The sequence below is a fragment of the Knufia obscura genome (genome assembly GCF_036327395.1).
Source record: "Knufia obscura strain CCFEE 5817 isolate CBS 148926 chromosome Unknown scaffold_10, whole genome shotgun sequence".
NCBI classification, from domain to species: domain Eukaryota; kingdom Fungi; phylum Ascomycota; class Eurotiomycetes; order Chaetothyriales; family Trichomeriaceae; genus Knufia; species Knufia obscura.
In genome coordinates, this window is record NW_027042696.1 from 663,904 (window position 1) to 678,995 (window position 15,092).

At 51.0% G+C, this 15,092-nt stretch overlaps 6 protein-coding genes across 6 annotated transcripts; 4 read left to right on the forward strand and 2 right to left on the reverse strand.

The window, feature by feature from the left end:
• Positions 1 to 1,409: 1,409 nt before the first annotated feature.
• PMZ80_008064 (uncharacterized protein) lies at positions 1,410 to 2,425 on the reverse strand (the record flags this gene model as incomplete). Its single annotated transcript, XM_064876467.1, has 2 exons — positions 1,410 to 2,192; positions 2,246 to 2,425. The coding sequence occupies 2 exons, from the start codon at positions 2,423 to 2,425 to the stop codon at positions 1,410 to 1,412; spliced, it is 963 nt and encodes a 320-aa protein (XP_064727774.1).
• A 3,101-nt stretch (positions 2,426 to 5,526) lies between these two features.
• On the forward strand, positions 5,527 to 6,594 carry PMZ80_008065 (uncharacterized protein; the record flags this gene model as incomplete). Its single annotated transcript, XM_064876468.1, has 1 exon — positions 5,527 to 6,594. One exon carries the CDS (start codon positions 5,527 to 5,529, stop codon positions 6,592 to 6,594), a length of 1,068 nt encoding a protein of 355 aa, XP_064727775.1.
• Positions 6,595 to 7,391: 797 nt separating this feature from the next.
• Positions 7,392 to 8,180, forward strand: PMZ80_008066 (uncharacterized protein; the record flags this gene model as incomplete). Its single annotated transcript, XM_064876469.1, has 1 exon — positions 7,392 to 8,180. The coding sequence occupies one exon, from the start codon at positions 7,392 to 7,394 to the stop codon at positions 8,178 to 8,180; it is 789 nt and encodes a 262-aa protein (XP_064727776.1).
• A 511-nt stretch (positions 8,181 to 8,691) lies between these two features.
• On the forward strand, positions 8,692 to 10,484 carry PMZ80_008067 (uncharacterized protein; the record flags this gene model as incomplete). Its single annotated transcript, XM_064876470.1, has 4 exons — positions 8,692 to 8,844; positions 8,890 to 9,013; positions 9,070 to 9,388; positions 9,443 to 10,484. 4 exons carry the CDS (start codon positions 8,692 to 8,694, stop codon positions 10,482 to 10,484), a joined length of 1,638 nt encoding a protein of 545 aa, XP_064727777.1.
• A 348-nt stretch (positions 10,485 to 10,832) lies between these two features.
• PMZ80_008068 (uncharacterized protein) lies at positions 10,833 to 12,339 on the forward strand (the record flags this gene model as incomplete). Its single annotated transcript, XM_064876471.1, has 2 exons — positions 10,833 to 11,269; positions 11,316 to 12,339. The coding sequence occupies 2 exons, from the start codon at positions 10,833 to 10,835 to the stop codon at positions 12,337 to 12,339; spliced, it is 1,461 nt and encodes a 486-aa protein (XP_064727778.1).
• Positions 12,340 to 12,536: 197 nt separating this feature from the next.
• On the reverse strand, positions 12,537 to 14,834 carry PMZ80_008069 (uncharacterized protein; the record flags this gene model as incomplete). Its single annotated transcript, XM_064876472.1, has 1 exon — positions 12,537 to 14,834. One exon carries the CDS (start codon positions 14,832 to 14,834, stop codon positions 12,537 to 12,539), a length of 2,298 nt encoding a protein of 765 aa, XP_064727779.1.
• Positions 14,835 to 15,092: the final 258 nt, after the last annotated feature.

The following is a 15,092-nucleotide window of genomic DNA, read 5'->3' on the forward strand; positions in this document are numbered from 1 at the left end:
GGTACAAGCAAGATCTTCAATTTGCCTACGGGGTGGCAATGGTCCCGCCATTGATGTTGGCCAGAGTACTCCAATCTCGCAAGGTATAGTAGTGTCATTGTATGAGGGAGATGTCAAGGCTATGCTCCCAGAACCAACCTGCTTCTCGGAGCTGCCGTGGCTCCGAAACAAGGCTCTAGTCAATAGATGCAACACGACCAGCTTCTCGCGATGACTCCTATTGTTGGTTTTTAATCATTCTTCAGCATGATACGGCGCCGGGTCATCATGGCGCCTGAAAAGCCAGACGGCATTCTGGCATTGTAGATACGTAGTATGAACGTGTGGTATGCATTTCAGCGTACCTGATGGCATAGTGTCCCCTTAAATGACCCGGTCGTACGGTAATCGCGGCGTACAAGGGACCATGATGATCAGCAGAATTGTAAAAAGGCGTACGGCCTGGCCAAGCATGTCTGAAGAAGAGTTTGGCATCTCATGCCGTGCCATGGACCAAGCACTAAGCACGGCAAGGCATTGTCAAGAATGCATGTTGGGAGGAATCGATTGCTCGCAATTTCCTCCCACGTTGACCGATGCGAGTGGTCAAATCTCCGAGCTCGAGTCGTCTCGTCATGCATGATCTAGCGTGCCTGCCAAACTTACGGTTGCCTCGGTAGAGCTCGCCGGGTCATGCTCAGATGGTACTTGCCATGTTAGATACCTCTGGCATTCTTTCACCGTGAGTCCCTTTTTCGATCTTGGATTCAGGTTCACGCCTTTTCTTGACATTGCTTCACTCGACCAGAAGGGGCATTATCTCTGATGGAGATGGGAGAGCTTCGGGAAGACACCGTAGCAAGCAAGGCTGAGGTGGGTCTAGCTAAGTTGGCCCCTGTTGCTCGTCGTGCTCCTAGCTTACGCGCTACCTGGCAGCTGCAGAGTTAGCTGCAACCTTTACACATCAAGCTTGTGGTTACACTTTGATCGGAGATCGAGGATGAGATTCGTGTCTCCCTGCACTGTTTGGACTCATTTTCGCTCGGATATTTCTTGCAGCTTCCTGCAAAGGTATACGCGTTTTGCGATACACTTTCGTCTCAGAAACTTAAAACTCAAATCAGTCACAGTTCGGAAGTGGAATTTTACGAGATTACAGGCGGTATGTAGAAAAACGAAGTCAAATGATCAAAATGAAAGTAGGATGTATTAAGATTATGCGCGCTTGAAATCGCGTTGCTATCACAGGTATTGAGTAGACGTCAAGAGATGAGCTCTGACTTCAGATTTCTCCATCGTCACATCATCCGTGGTCGTCTGGCCCGTTATGGTTTCATCCATCATTGCGTCGTGCATCATAGCTTGCTGGCACACTTTGCCCTATACAAAAGGTGATCCGGAGTCGATCCGGAAGCTGATCCAGAAGCCATTTACAGCATGGCAACGGCACCAACGAAAGCAGCGGCGGCAGCAAAGCTGCCAGCGAGGTTTCGGTCAGCGGCACCGGTGAAGGTAGCGACGGCAGCGGTGCTCGTAGGAGCCTGGATTTGGCCATCGCTGATCTGGGTGACTGGGGCAACACCAGTCGTTGCTTGTGGCTGACCGTCAGAGATCTGGGTAACTGGCGCAGCGCCGGTCGATGCCTGGGGCTGTCCATCGCTGATTTGCGAAACTGGGGCAGCTCCGGTCGATGCTTGTGGCTGACCATCTGAGATTTGAGAAACTGGAGCGGCACCAGTGCTGGCTTGCGGTTGCCCATCAGAGATTTGGCTGACTGGGGCGGCGGTGCTTGCTTGTGGTTGACCATCACTGATCTGAGTGACAGCAACGCTTGTTGCCTGAGGCTGACCATCGGAGAGCTGAGTGACAGAGGTGGCACCAGTGGAAGCAGCCGGCTGACCATCTGAGGCCTGGGTAGCCTGGGCACCAGAGCCTCCAAGAGACTCCATGTACGCGGCAGCACACTGGCCACCCTGGGACTGGTCATACAGGTTGTAGAAGTCACCGCTGAGGCATTGGTAGAAGATTGCGCTACCACCGATGGCAAGGCTGCCGTTGGAGCAGAGCGACCAACCAGCAGTGTAGATGGCACCGGTCTGGGGTGGGCTGTCGAACTGGAATTGTCGGTTGGCGGCGATGTAACCTGTTCGGCCGGCCTGGTCCTTCAAAGTACCATCTTGGAGAGTAAGCATGAGAGTGCCATCGAGTTGTCTCTGTTGAAAGGTTAGGTATGATTCTTCGTTTGCTGCACATGTGATAGACTAACCTTTCCAAGATCACGCTTGGCCGATTGTGTAACGTTCACAATGGTAATTGCGAACTCGCCTGGAGCAGAAGACTGGCATTGCTCTGGGGTCTCCTCTTGAGGAGCGATCGATTGGCTGACACCCTGAGGTCTTGCCAGGGTGGTGGCAGCAAGGCCGAGGAGAGCAAATGTTCCCTTCATCTTGATATGTACAGACGATGTTCTGTTTATTCTTGCAAGAGCGACTTAACGAGGGTGCGGTCGAGCGAAGGTGAGGAACGAGGTAAGCGACAGATCGATGATGTACCCGAAGAGTGATGAGAGAGAACAAGTGACAAGGCAGTCCAGCATGTGATATATAAGTGCTCTGGTTGCTTTGCGTTGCCAGCAGGTTAGTGGAACTACGTACCTAACGCTCCGCTATGCTGATGAACTTCTCCAGACTCTAGCATAAAGCAGGAAATGATGACGCCGGCGAAGAAAGCCGTTGACTCCATCGAGGCGTATCATTCTTAGTGTTCTCAGTGGCGGGAAAGATGAACTGAGACATGCGTCGTGGTGCATAGACTTTCTCCGCCATTTTGTCCCAACACTTGACAGCTTCAGGCATTCGACACGAGTGACATTCGGGCCAATGATTTCTGGATGATCATCTCCGAGTGATACATATCCATCCACTATCATGCTTCACTGTGTTTGCACGGAAGCCTTGAAACGTGTTTGTACAGACTCCATATCTCTGGTCGTAGTCTGTTGGAATCAGTGACGCCGTGACTCAACACCGCACTGAAGCTTGTCGGTACTCGGTGTGGTTTTCCTTAGTGTCCGGGTGAAAAGAAGTGGCGAAGATTTCTCATGCATTAACCCATTACGCGATGAGAGCTGTGTGTGGAGCAACGGTCGCTATCACGGTGCAGAACTGCCGGGAAGAGCGAATAGCATGTGTTCTGGATTGTCGTCTAACCAATAGGCAAATATATGCATCATTGACTCGAATCACGAGCTCTCGTTCTTTGCGAGAGAGGTCTGTCTGTTACTGGATTCGTACCATACAGAATTCGTTGCCACCTACCCCGCCTTCACTGGTCTCGATGGAGATCCACTACTGTAGCGATGCGTTAGCGCGGTATGATATCGATCCTTCCGGCTGAGATTTTGTGCATACTCACAGTTTAGTTGACCTCAGCTTGGCATCTCGAATAGCCTGGCCTAGGACGACATGCTGTCTGTCGCAGCTCAAAGCTTTGGCAAGTCAAAGATATACCCTCTTCAGTCTTTTACGGATGAGTGAGCTGGCATGAAGTCAACGTCCCAGTAATGTTCCGTAACAGCTCGACGACCGGAATTGGTCCTTCTCGAGCCGCAGACGCGCGTCGTGATAGGCGGCGCTCACCACTTCTCGAGCTCTTGAGAAGGTCAGGTGAGATGAGCTTCAGCCAAGCTCAACTTTTTTGATCTACAATCGATCGCAGGCCGGCCCAGACAGTTGTACCAAACAGCTTGAGGCAGAGGCCAGGCTAGGCGGGCTAAGATCGAGCTTCAATGCAGGCTAGCCGATGGCTGCATTTCTTGCGGGGTGCAGACGCTTCAGGACTTGGCCGACTTGGCCGATTAAAAGGATGATCAATGTGAGGCTGGCGGCACGCTTGACTTGTTCGGAGTCAAAGACTCTACTGGTGCCTTTACTCCGAGTACGAAACACATGACTCTTGCGGCGCTGGCCACTTTTCCTACGTTGCTGCTCATGCGAAATGGACAGCGCCAGAAAATACTCGGCGAACGGACGGCGGTCTGGCTTGATCCATGACGAGTGTGGAATTGCTTGTCGACGGTATTTATGGAAATATTCGTAGTAGCAATACTTAAGGTTCAAGGAACCGTAAAATCGAACAAGTTGGCTGGGTAGTGAGAGTCAAAAACCAAAACAGCTTCGCATCCACCTCCGAGATCTGCTTCTAACGGATCTTCCACAGCGTAGCCTCGGCGCCTGCATCGCCGAATCAAATTTGCCGACGCTGCATACGTCAGCACGCGGAAAAGCAGCAGGCATTTTAGGCATTTGGAGTCAACCGTAGCACCGGGCACGATGAGCGCGACCGCGTGATTACTTGTAGCCGGTGTTTTAGAATTTCTGGCGCACCCTCGAACCTGTAGACGGTGAGCCGATCATGGTTGTTGTCCATGACAAGAAACGCAGCGTAGCGCTTACATTACCATCGAATTCGAAGATCTTGCTTTCATTTCATGCTACCAATGGCCGCCTAGTGAATATGCTAGGGGGCAGATGGTCAAATGGAAAACTGAGCGAATGCTGAACAGTCTCCCTTCCTGTCTCATATCGGAATGCCTCAAAAACTGCGTCGAAGCAGCCGCAAACCTATCTGAGGAGAACGCATCTGGTCCCGAGTGCCGCGCATCCTCAGGTGTTCTTCTGTAACCTGAGGGTTATTCTGTCAACGATATCGCATGATTCAATTTCGCCACGCAAACCCGCATTAACATCGCAATTAAACAGAAAAGGCTGAAGGTGAGCAACGTGACAAACCTCGAAGGATTCTGGGGGGCGCCCGACGTCAACAGCGAAGTGAGAAACTAGAAGGTATGGTGAAGAGAACAGGCCAAATACATCCGAGGTGGGCGTGATGGCCGGCACATGCATATTGCCATTGCCACGGTGTTGCGCGTTCCTCCTGTCAAGGAGTAAGAAGAGCCTGAATTGGGTGCACACGAGAGCTGGTCTTCGGTAGTGGCGAGAGGTTGCAGATGAGCCTGCCAGGTACCCTGAGCATTACAAGGTTGGACCAATGGGCAACATTGGAACCTGTTGCCCACGAGTAACAGGTTACAAGCCGAAGTAGGTGAGCGATGTAAGTGCACATCCATAAGGAAGTCTTTGAGAGATCCTGCACGATCCTGCGCACCATGTCTCGATCGTTCATGTCTACGGCCATCAGTATGGAGGGGTGCCTGCTCACAACCTAGGCGCGAGATACGTTTTCATACCCTGCGTGTCAATATGCCTGAACGTGATACGTCATAGTATACGAACCAAAAGCGCTGCGCTCAGGCAGTATGCTCATGTCGATACTAGACTTCCACTTTCTGACTACTATTAGTAACACTCATCAGATTTGCTTATCACCAAGAGTTTTCTGTATCCGTCCATTCTAGGACCCAATATCTTCTTCGACCCGATGCGAAGTCGCGAGAGTTCGGACTCCGTAGGCATCATACATGAGGTACTCCTTCCGCCATTCATGCATTGCTCTGTGCTGATCGAACATAGAGTATTAGAAGCCAAGATGTCCCAATCCTCTTCCAACGTCGAGGCACCGCTTGCGTCCTTCAAGCTGGTACAAGATCCGCAACACAATGCCCGTTTGATACAATTGCCGGCTGAGATCCGATCGATGATCTACCGACTGCTCTTCACGAGGACGGAGCCTCTTTACAGCAAAGCAGAGATACGTGATTGTGATACTCCTGTGGCGTCATACGAGAAACACACGAGCCTGTCATCGCAGGCATTTCGCACTTGTCAGCATCTCTACGTTGAAGGAGCATCAATTATGTACGAGGCGAATACCTTGAGGCTTTACTGCGGAGCTCGAAGCTGCCATATACTCGATTTCTCCTTCGTCACTCCAGGTTACTTAGAAGATATTCCAGCGAAAGGTTTTACTTTGCTGAATTACGCGAGGCACGGTGGGTATGTGAACATAGACCCGGACTTGAGCAAATCCGAATCGATAGGCAGGAGCCTGTACAACATGTATCCTGCCTTGGCTCGTTTCACTCAAATACACCTACTTGCGACCCATGCTTTAGTGTACTTGGACGATTCGGAGGAGTTTGCTGCTCACTGTCGCTTTCTCCGAGACCTGCTCCTGAACAAGTGTGTGACTCTCTTCCCACGAGGCGGTGACAAAGAGCTCATGGGCCAAGAATACAGTTCGATGCTTCAAGTCTGTCGATTCCTACGTTGCAAAACCTTTCGAATACGTGGCCCTTACAAGGATGGGGCATTCGATGACATTCTTGACGAGGTTACAAGTGACCGGCCTGTATTCGACACTTTGCAAGCCGTGCAAAAGCTGAAGCGGTCTCTCAGGGAATCCGATCAACGCATACCAGACTACGATGACTACGTAAATGCTGGTGATTTGGATCGCCCAGCCATCAGTTACGACCTTACTTGTTTCAATGCAGTCAAGGATTCGTTCAAGGAGAAATACACAACCTGGCTCAAAGAGGATATGGACCTGGAAGAGACACGGCTGAAGGAGAGGCGAGTAAAATTGGAGAAGCAGTTGTCGGATGCTTTCGATTGTAAAGTTGTGACCTGTCACACTTCGCTAGACAAGGTCTGAACACGAATAGAAGGGATTCTTGACAGTACTAGCAACGACACAGCTTGTATGGATGGCCGGTATATGCTGATATTCGAGTCATCCATATGGACAAATATGTGCCTTTCACATGAACTACGCCGAAACGAAGCAGCTGCTCCAGGCAGTCGAAACATGAAGGGAAGCGACGCGAGGGAGTCCGAGTAGCAAGATATTGCGTGGTGGCTAGTTGTATATAGGACAGCGTCAGAAGATACTTTCGAATCCACCTTCATGCATAGCAGAGCTTATGTAACCATTGTCTGCGTCTATTATGCTGTCGCAGCATTGGCGGCTAATAAAGTAGACTTCATATTTGTGTTCAGGACCGTTTGTGTGCTGACAGAATACCCTTGTTCGTGTCGACTCTCATGAGCTGTGCACTGCTACCCACCAACCTTGAAAGACATGATCAAATAGTAGACATGAAAGCGTATGGTATACAGCAGCCGGTTATGGTGGTTCTCATCCCGAACACACAAATTGGCCGCTTAACTTGCCGTATCAGCATTCTGGACCGGCCAATTTGTTTGTCCACGATGAGGTGGTTGAGCCTCTGAGCCTGGACGGCAGTCCTTACATGAGCTTGATGCACATGAATCACGTGACGCTTATTGAGGTGACATTGCCCTTTTCAAATGCTTTCTCTGCTCTGTTCGTGAATATCATCAGATTTATTGGTCTCAGATCGCTCGTGAGGTCTGAGCTTCATCCGTGTGCACACAAGACATGTATGAAGCGTGCAAGGTTCTCAGTCAACGACCCAGGCCCGAGCCAACATGAGTACACGGAATGTTGAGCTTCAGCGTTTGCTCGCAAGCCTGAATGGAACGTCGAGCGCAAATGCTGAGGCTTCGGATCCTCCAATAGGCGCTCCCTACGCACCTCGAATCAATGGCATACCAGGCTTGGGAGGTCTGCTGCCTGATGAGCTTGGTGGCCAACCAGCACAATTCGGCGGTAGTAGCTCCAAGAATAGTCTATCTCATCCTCAACACAATCTTCTTCAGCCGTCTCAAATCGAAGCCGATCATTCGCGCTCCACTACGCCATCCATTCCGATTCCGGACGCGTCTACCATCACAACTTGGCCGGCAGCGCTCAAGCACGTGACCAAATATCTCAGTACTAATGAGAAAGTCATGTCTCGTATCAAGCACCTCATCAATGAGCAGCACAAGCATGAAGAGCAGTGGTGGGCGCAGCGACAAGCGATAGTCACTAAACATGCTGGTCGAAGTGGTAACCAAACCAAAGTCGCAGACATTCTGAAAGAGCTTGGTGGGCTGGCTGCACCAATCGCACGGGTTGACGAGGCGGCTGACAAGAACGAGCTTGAGGCATTCGATAGGAAGGTGTACAAGTCGATGGTGCAGATGGCGGCGGATTTTGATGGTCAATTGAAGAAGTTGGGTGTGCCGTTTTATGCTATCAAGTATGAATTGGTTGTGCAAGATGGCCAGAAGAGTGAGGATGGAGCGATCGTCAAGAATCTGGGTAAAGAAGAGTTGAGAGGATTGCAGAGGAGAATGTTGCAGCATTTGGAGGACTTGTTGAGTGACGACTGAAGGTCACATCGGAGGACGATGGTGTAGTCACTTGCAGGACTGGCAGGGTTAAACACAATGTCCGATGACTGAGTAAGGCCTTGACAACAACATCTTAATCGCATATATTGTGAGCAGCACAATAGTGTTGAAAAGGATACGTCACGACCTACACTAAATACCAACAGCTCTTACTTCGAGTTCCGCGCGTTGAAGCTCGAAATTCCACCAGGGCCAGCTGCGATTATTTGCTAGTGGGGGAGTGACAACTGATGGCATGGTGAAGGTCAGCGTGCCGCCAAACCTTAAATGCGGCGGGAGGGCACCTGATGCCGCCACTCAAGCTCGAATGCAAATCTGCCAGGCGCGACGCGTCGCAGGCTTCACACACGATCAAGAGAAAGAAGTTCAATAACTCCTCCACCATCAACGTCGCCATCACCTCACCTCACTTCAATTGTTTTGCAGTCTTTATACCTTTCTCCATACCATTCGTCCTACCTAGAGACCATTGTTCACTCTGGCATCCGATATGTGGGCGTCGAAACATGCACCAGAGGCTGCTGGTGATGGCCAAGCGATTAACATCATTTTGACGGGCAACAAATGTCAGCAGAGTGTTTCGCGGGCAGCTTTCGCGGAGATTTGTCCAACACTGAAGGATCACGTACATATGAATCCAGAAGTAAGGTCGCAAACCGTCTTTTCGTTCATGATTGACTTGTCATAGACAAATGAAGCCAGCGTTGCTATACCTGGAATCAGTCAGAAGGCCCTCGACCTGATCGCAACATTTGTCGACACCCGGATCTATGGCTCGATCAGCGAGACTGACAAAGGCTCATCAGACAGAGGTAAGTGCTTGTTTATGATGCCGAAAGGACGCATGCAATGACTGACTCCATGTTAGAGATGGTTGCTCTTTGCGTTACACATCTCGAGGTCTATCTCGCAGCCGGACTGGTGCCGTTACCATCACTTCGGTCTCCCGCCCTTGACACATTTACGTGGAACCTTGCGCAACTCATCGAGATAGGCACGTTACCCCAAGTCGTGGCTAGAATAGTAGAGAAAGTTTCTCTGACCACGCCGACAAACGACGAGATCAACGAGCGTATCCTGAAAGATGCCGTCGCACGCCAGGAACAAGTTCAGAAGAACGGCTTCCTCGTCAAGGTGCTCGAGCAGAAGTATACCTGGATGTGGCGGCTGACTGTCAACTCCGAAATGTGAGTTCAGGTGGCTGCATCGAAGGTGAAGATACCACGGCTAACACCCAGCAGGGAAGCACCAGAGACCAATGGACACGACACCAACGGCAGAGCTGCAGAGCAAGAAGCTCCTCTCTGTAAGGCACGGGAAGTCGAAGTTGAATTGGCGCAGAAATTAGGAGACGCTCGCAAAGCAGCTGCAGAGACGACGGAGCAGCTGGAAGATGCCAGAAAGCGAAACCTTCTCCTTGGACAGAACTGCGATACGGCCACCGCTGCCATGAAGCTCGCCCAAGAAGATGCAGCCAAGGCAAAGAGCGAACTTGCGAGAGTCAAGGTGCAAGTCGAAGACTCGAGGAAAGAAAACCAAACTCTTGCAGGGCTCCAAGCTGAAAATATGGCACTCAAATCGGTCGCGCAAGAAAACACGTCCTCAGCTGCGAATCGCCGATCTGTCATGTTACAGAAAGAGTTGGAGAGTCTGAAAACTCAGCACAAGAAGGAGCTGAAGGCAGTCAAAGCCAGAACACTAGAACTGAAACATGCACTCCAGGACAAGCAAGATCACCTCAACGCTCAGTTTGAAGTTGTCGATAAGCTCGAGAAACGAATGGAGAAGCAAGCGGAGAGGGATATGGAGAAACTGAAAGCTGATCATGTCGCTGAGGTCGAGTCTCTGCAGGGTCGTCTTGACGACCTTCAGCAGAAATACGAAGCACTAGAAGCAGCAAAGGTCACAGAGGCCAGCCAGCGCCAGGATGTCATCCAAAATCTCGATGATCAAATAGGTGACCTTCAGGGTGACCTTGATGCCAAGGAATCTGCTTTGCAGGAGTGTCAGGCTAACACCCAGACGCTCTACTCGCAGATCAATGACTTGAGCAAGCAGCTCAAGCAATGCAAAATCGACAATCACAAGCTCACAAGTGAGGCTAAGTCGACTAACTATGCAAAGGACGCCGCTGAATCAGCTCTTGAGCATGCTCGTCAAGATTACAAACAGTTGAACGATGACTACGCTAACATATATCATGAGTACGAGTGTGTTAAGGATGAGCACGATAAGGTCAAGACTATAATTGATAGTCTCAAGGCGCTCAAGAATCTGGTTTGAGAGCATGTTACGAGGGAGAAGTTCTCTCAGATCTGCACAGGGTGATGTGTGTCAGCTTATGGGTTGAGACACGCACGGTAGAAGGATGTTGACAATCGGGGCGGCAAGGTATGACTGTAAAAGAGTCTGCAGGAGCAGTAGCAGTAACAGTAATGTGATACGAACTGGTCCATGATATATGGTTGTGGCATAGGAAGGAACGACTCGATGATATGGTGATCACTGGGTAAGAACGATTGATGCAACTGCAGCCATGACTTCACTATCTTTCCTGTTTCACGTTTTTCACAGCAGTCCTCCGAACTTGATACAACCACAATACCCATCCATTGCGAGACACTTAGCAACATGGCACACAGTCAAGCCAACGACACAGTACGACTAGCAGGTCAAGCAGCCACACTGTCAAGCGAGCTGTATTCTGTACAAGAGAAGTGTCAACACGAGACGACGGCAGGCGAGATCTCTACCATCGCAGACGAACTGGCCAGGCTCTCGACAACACTATGGCACCTCAATGATGCTATCAATTCTGATCCTACGCAGTACACAGATGCTTTCAATGAGGATCTCAGAGAGATCACGACAGAGCTAACGTCGGTCTTTGAGGAGATCTCAGAGTGCTGTGCAGGTCTGCAGATCGCAGACTCGAATGGATCGGCTGTGGCATGGTTCTTCAAGAAGGGTCGAGTGGCACGTCTACTCAAGCACCTCGAAGCGCTCAAGGGCACACTGGTGGTGATGAGAACGGTCTTGTGGCACGGCAAGGATTATGGTACCCATAAGTATGTCATGCAATCACTGTTTATCTATGCCCACTGACAATACCAGATCCGATCGTATTGCTGAATCCAGTCCTCATACCATGCATGAAGACCGCATGATTCTCGAATCAGTCCTCGCCCGCAACCGAAACGCAATTCTCGATCTGCACAATCTTACCAATACTGGACAATCAGCAGAGAACCTAGAGAGCCATACACTAGAGCGAAAGCCATCAAGAGCAGGAGACCACCACAGACAACTATCAGAGGCAACGGGCGTGGAGATCCCACCCATCCCAGACGTCCTCCCTCCTACGTCCGCAGACAAGCAGGAGTCAGAAAATAGATCTACACCACCTTCCAGCCTGCGAAGAACCTTCTCCAAACGTGGCGTCAGGCTGGGCGTACACATGTCCATCCTCGATCTCAGTGCTCACGAGGCACCATCAAACCTCAAGCAAAAATGGATCCAACACGCAAACCTCAGACAACAGCACGGCCACGGCCAGCCAGGCGATAGACGAGGTCTAACAGCCCTACCAGAACTCAGCAGGATCTCCGAAGTCGATACAGCAGCTGGCTCAAGCCATGATCTGAGACTGCCACAACCGCCTCCCGAGCCGATCATCCCTGAGATACCAGAAAGTCCATCAGCTGAAACGCCCGCCAAAGACCTCCTGGTACCATACAACACCCCAGCTGATAGCTCCCCAGTCACATTCAACGATCCATATCCTCGCAAAGGACGAAGCTTCACAGTTGGCAGCAAGCTCAGACACGTCATGAGCAAGCTCTCGATGAGCAATCTGCGCTCGCCGACCCGGAGCAGAAGTCACGGTCGAGGAAGCAGTGAGTTCACCAGCAAATCGAGCAACAAAGGCAAAGAGAAGGAAGATACTCAAGATGGCAGTGATGAGATCAGCCCGATGGCTACCAGGACGAGGCCTGGTCCACTCAATATTGATCAGGAGAATAATGTGAAGGTTGGGAGGAGACCGTTCCTGGAAGTCATCAAGCAGAGATTTGAGAGGAGTCCGCTTACGACGCCGGATATCGAGAAGGAGTTTGAGTATGGGAGGTATGCGAAGTAAGAGACGTGGAGGAGACTGCGGAGAGCAGAGAGAGGAGAAAGCGAAATTCTGAAACAGATGATGCTGACATTGGTGTACAAGGCTGTCGCAAATGTCAAAAGCACTATTTAACATGTAATATTGGTGTAAGGTACATAGTTGATTGGAGCAGGATAGCACTCAATACTCAGGTGGCATAATATGAACTGTACAACTTCCTACAGTTCCGTCTTTATGTCGTTATTGCCCTCCTTGCAAGTCTCCCTCTTCAACTCATCCTCCTCTTTACAATTCTCCTTCCAATTCTCGGATACCCACTTCGCGAGTAGACTTGTGAACGTCTCGCCTGGGATGTAATTGGTTATGTCGTCTTCGGTGTACTTCCTTGCTTGCACTTGTGCTTCGACTTCCGCTTCCGCTGTCACGATTCTGTCCTCTACAATTCTGTCTTCTACATCTCCATCTCCTTCTTGCTCCATCTCGATTAATGTTGGACTTGAACTTGGACTTGGTGTACTCGTTTGCTCGGTAGATAGCGTGTTGAGAATGGTCAGCACATACGGCGCCAAAAAATGATTAAAAACCAAATCCACAACCCCATTCTCCTCCGCGTCCTTTACTGAGTTGTACACGTGTGTACCGGGCATAACAGCCTGCACACAATTGGGCACGTCGTAGAAGGTAATGGGGCTGCGGAGGGTGTCGTCGCCGGTATCTCCGAGGTCGTCGTGGGTTGTGTAGCCGGGGGTTAGGACCTCTTTTGTGCCAAGGTGTGCTTTGTGGTCGTGATTGTGATCGTGGGTGGGGGAGTCTGATGCTAACGATGACAGAGATGGTGGCGAGAACCGCTGTCGTGAGTATGAGTCTGCGATCTTGGAAGAGAAACGCTGCGTGAGTTCTAGGACGGCGGCTTCGAGGGCGGTGGCGTCGTTGTTATTCTGCGCTTGTAGAAACTTCTCCCATGCTGGATCGTTTGACATGGCGTCATTGAGATCGAGTTGTTCCTGCGTGGTTGGTCTGTAGGAGCGGGACTGGGATTGTTGTTGAGCAGCGTGGTACAGGAGTGCTGCGTTGCGGGATTGTTGTTCTGGGGGTGGGAGTTCCGTTAGATACGAGGTGATGGTTGGGTTGTTTATTGTTGAGCCTGTGAATGCAAGATCACCGGTTTGCGGGTCTTGACCGTTGAGGATGGGGAGGAGGTGGCGTGCTAGTCGGTAGGGGACGTCGGGGATGAATGAGAGGTTACTGGTGAAGGGGGAGACGATGTAGGTGCTATCCCGCGTGAACGGGCCGGCGAAAATGTCGAAGCGGATTGCGCCTGTGTTTGTGAGGATTAGGCGAGTGGCGTTGCGTCGGTGGGGGTTTATGATGCTGGGGAAGATGTGTTCGGTGAGGAGGGTGAAGATGCTGGTGGGGGAGGGGTAGGGTGTGCGGGACATCCAGTAGGTGTTGGGGGCGCAGCCGAAGGTTTGGTCGAGGTTTAGGGCTGTGCGGGCGTGGGTTATCATGCGGGATGTGTTCAGGCCGAGAGGTGTGGGGAAGGTGGATGGGGTGGTGTTGCTGTGGTGCATTAGGCTGTGGAGGTTGTTGTCTATGTAGCGGCGGGCGAACGTGATGTTGTCGGTGTCGGATTTGAGGTTGGTGATGCTTTGAAAGCCGATTGTTTCCATGAAGCGGCCTGAGGCGAGGGCGTGGGCTTTGTTGTCGAAGATACGGTAGTCGCGGATGTGGTAGTGGCCGCCGAAGAATTGGATGGGCGTGTTGGGTTTGACGGTGCGGATTGCGCGGTGGATGACTTCGAATTCTTGGGAGCGGAGGGCGACGTGGCCGATTACGACGAAGAGGTCGATGTCTGCTGTTGCGATTGCTGTTTGGAACCAGGGGTATTTGACGGCTTGTTCGACTGGGATGACTATTGTGTTTTTGTCGTTGCGGGTGAAGTCGAAGATGAAGCCGAACGCCATGATTTTGACGCCATGTTTGGTTGTGAATGTGCGGTAACGTGGTGCAAGGGGCTCGACTTGGCGGGTCTTGGGATCTATTATTTCGAGGTTCGAAGCAAGGTAGTTGTCTTTGTAGGCAGGAACGAGCTTGGTGTAGTCATCTTCTGCAGAAGAGTTCTTGTATAGTTCATGATTGCCAGAGCATAGAATGTCTATATGCTGTTGGCTGAAGATGCCGAATGTGTACTCTCCCCTCGGGTTAGAGGCATCGTACAGGCCATTTCCCTCTATCCTGTCGCCTGTATCAATGACTAGCAGATCCCTCCCTTCTGCTTCCAGCTTCTCCCGCATGTGCTCAGTGAAGGAAATGTAGTCACCCCAGTCAGCACTGAAGGACGGCTCGAGTAGGTGTCCAGCATGCCATCCATGAGTATCTGTGGTATGAAGGAAGTTGAGGTCACCCAGTTCGAGATCTCGTAGTGGTGCTTCCTGTGCAGGCGCAGCACCGGGCTGTATTGCTTGGATTGTTGTGATACATGCTGATAGAGCAGCGGCGACTTTGTGTAACCTCATCTCTGCCGTCTATCGCTCTTCCGCTCCTTCAAGAACCTGTCGAACACCACTTGTGTCTCCATCATGATCGCGCCTGCGGTTAAAGTGAGGACCATGTGGTCGGAGCACGTGAGGTTCACGATGTTTACCTTTGGTCAGACTGGGAAGGTTCGGCGACCGCGACTTCTCTTCAAAAATGGAAACTGTTCGGAGTGGACAGGCCAATCAGATAAGCTTACCGGGCCTCCTTCCCAAAGCTCAGGAAAGTGTACCCCATCC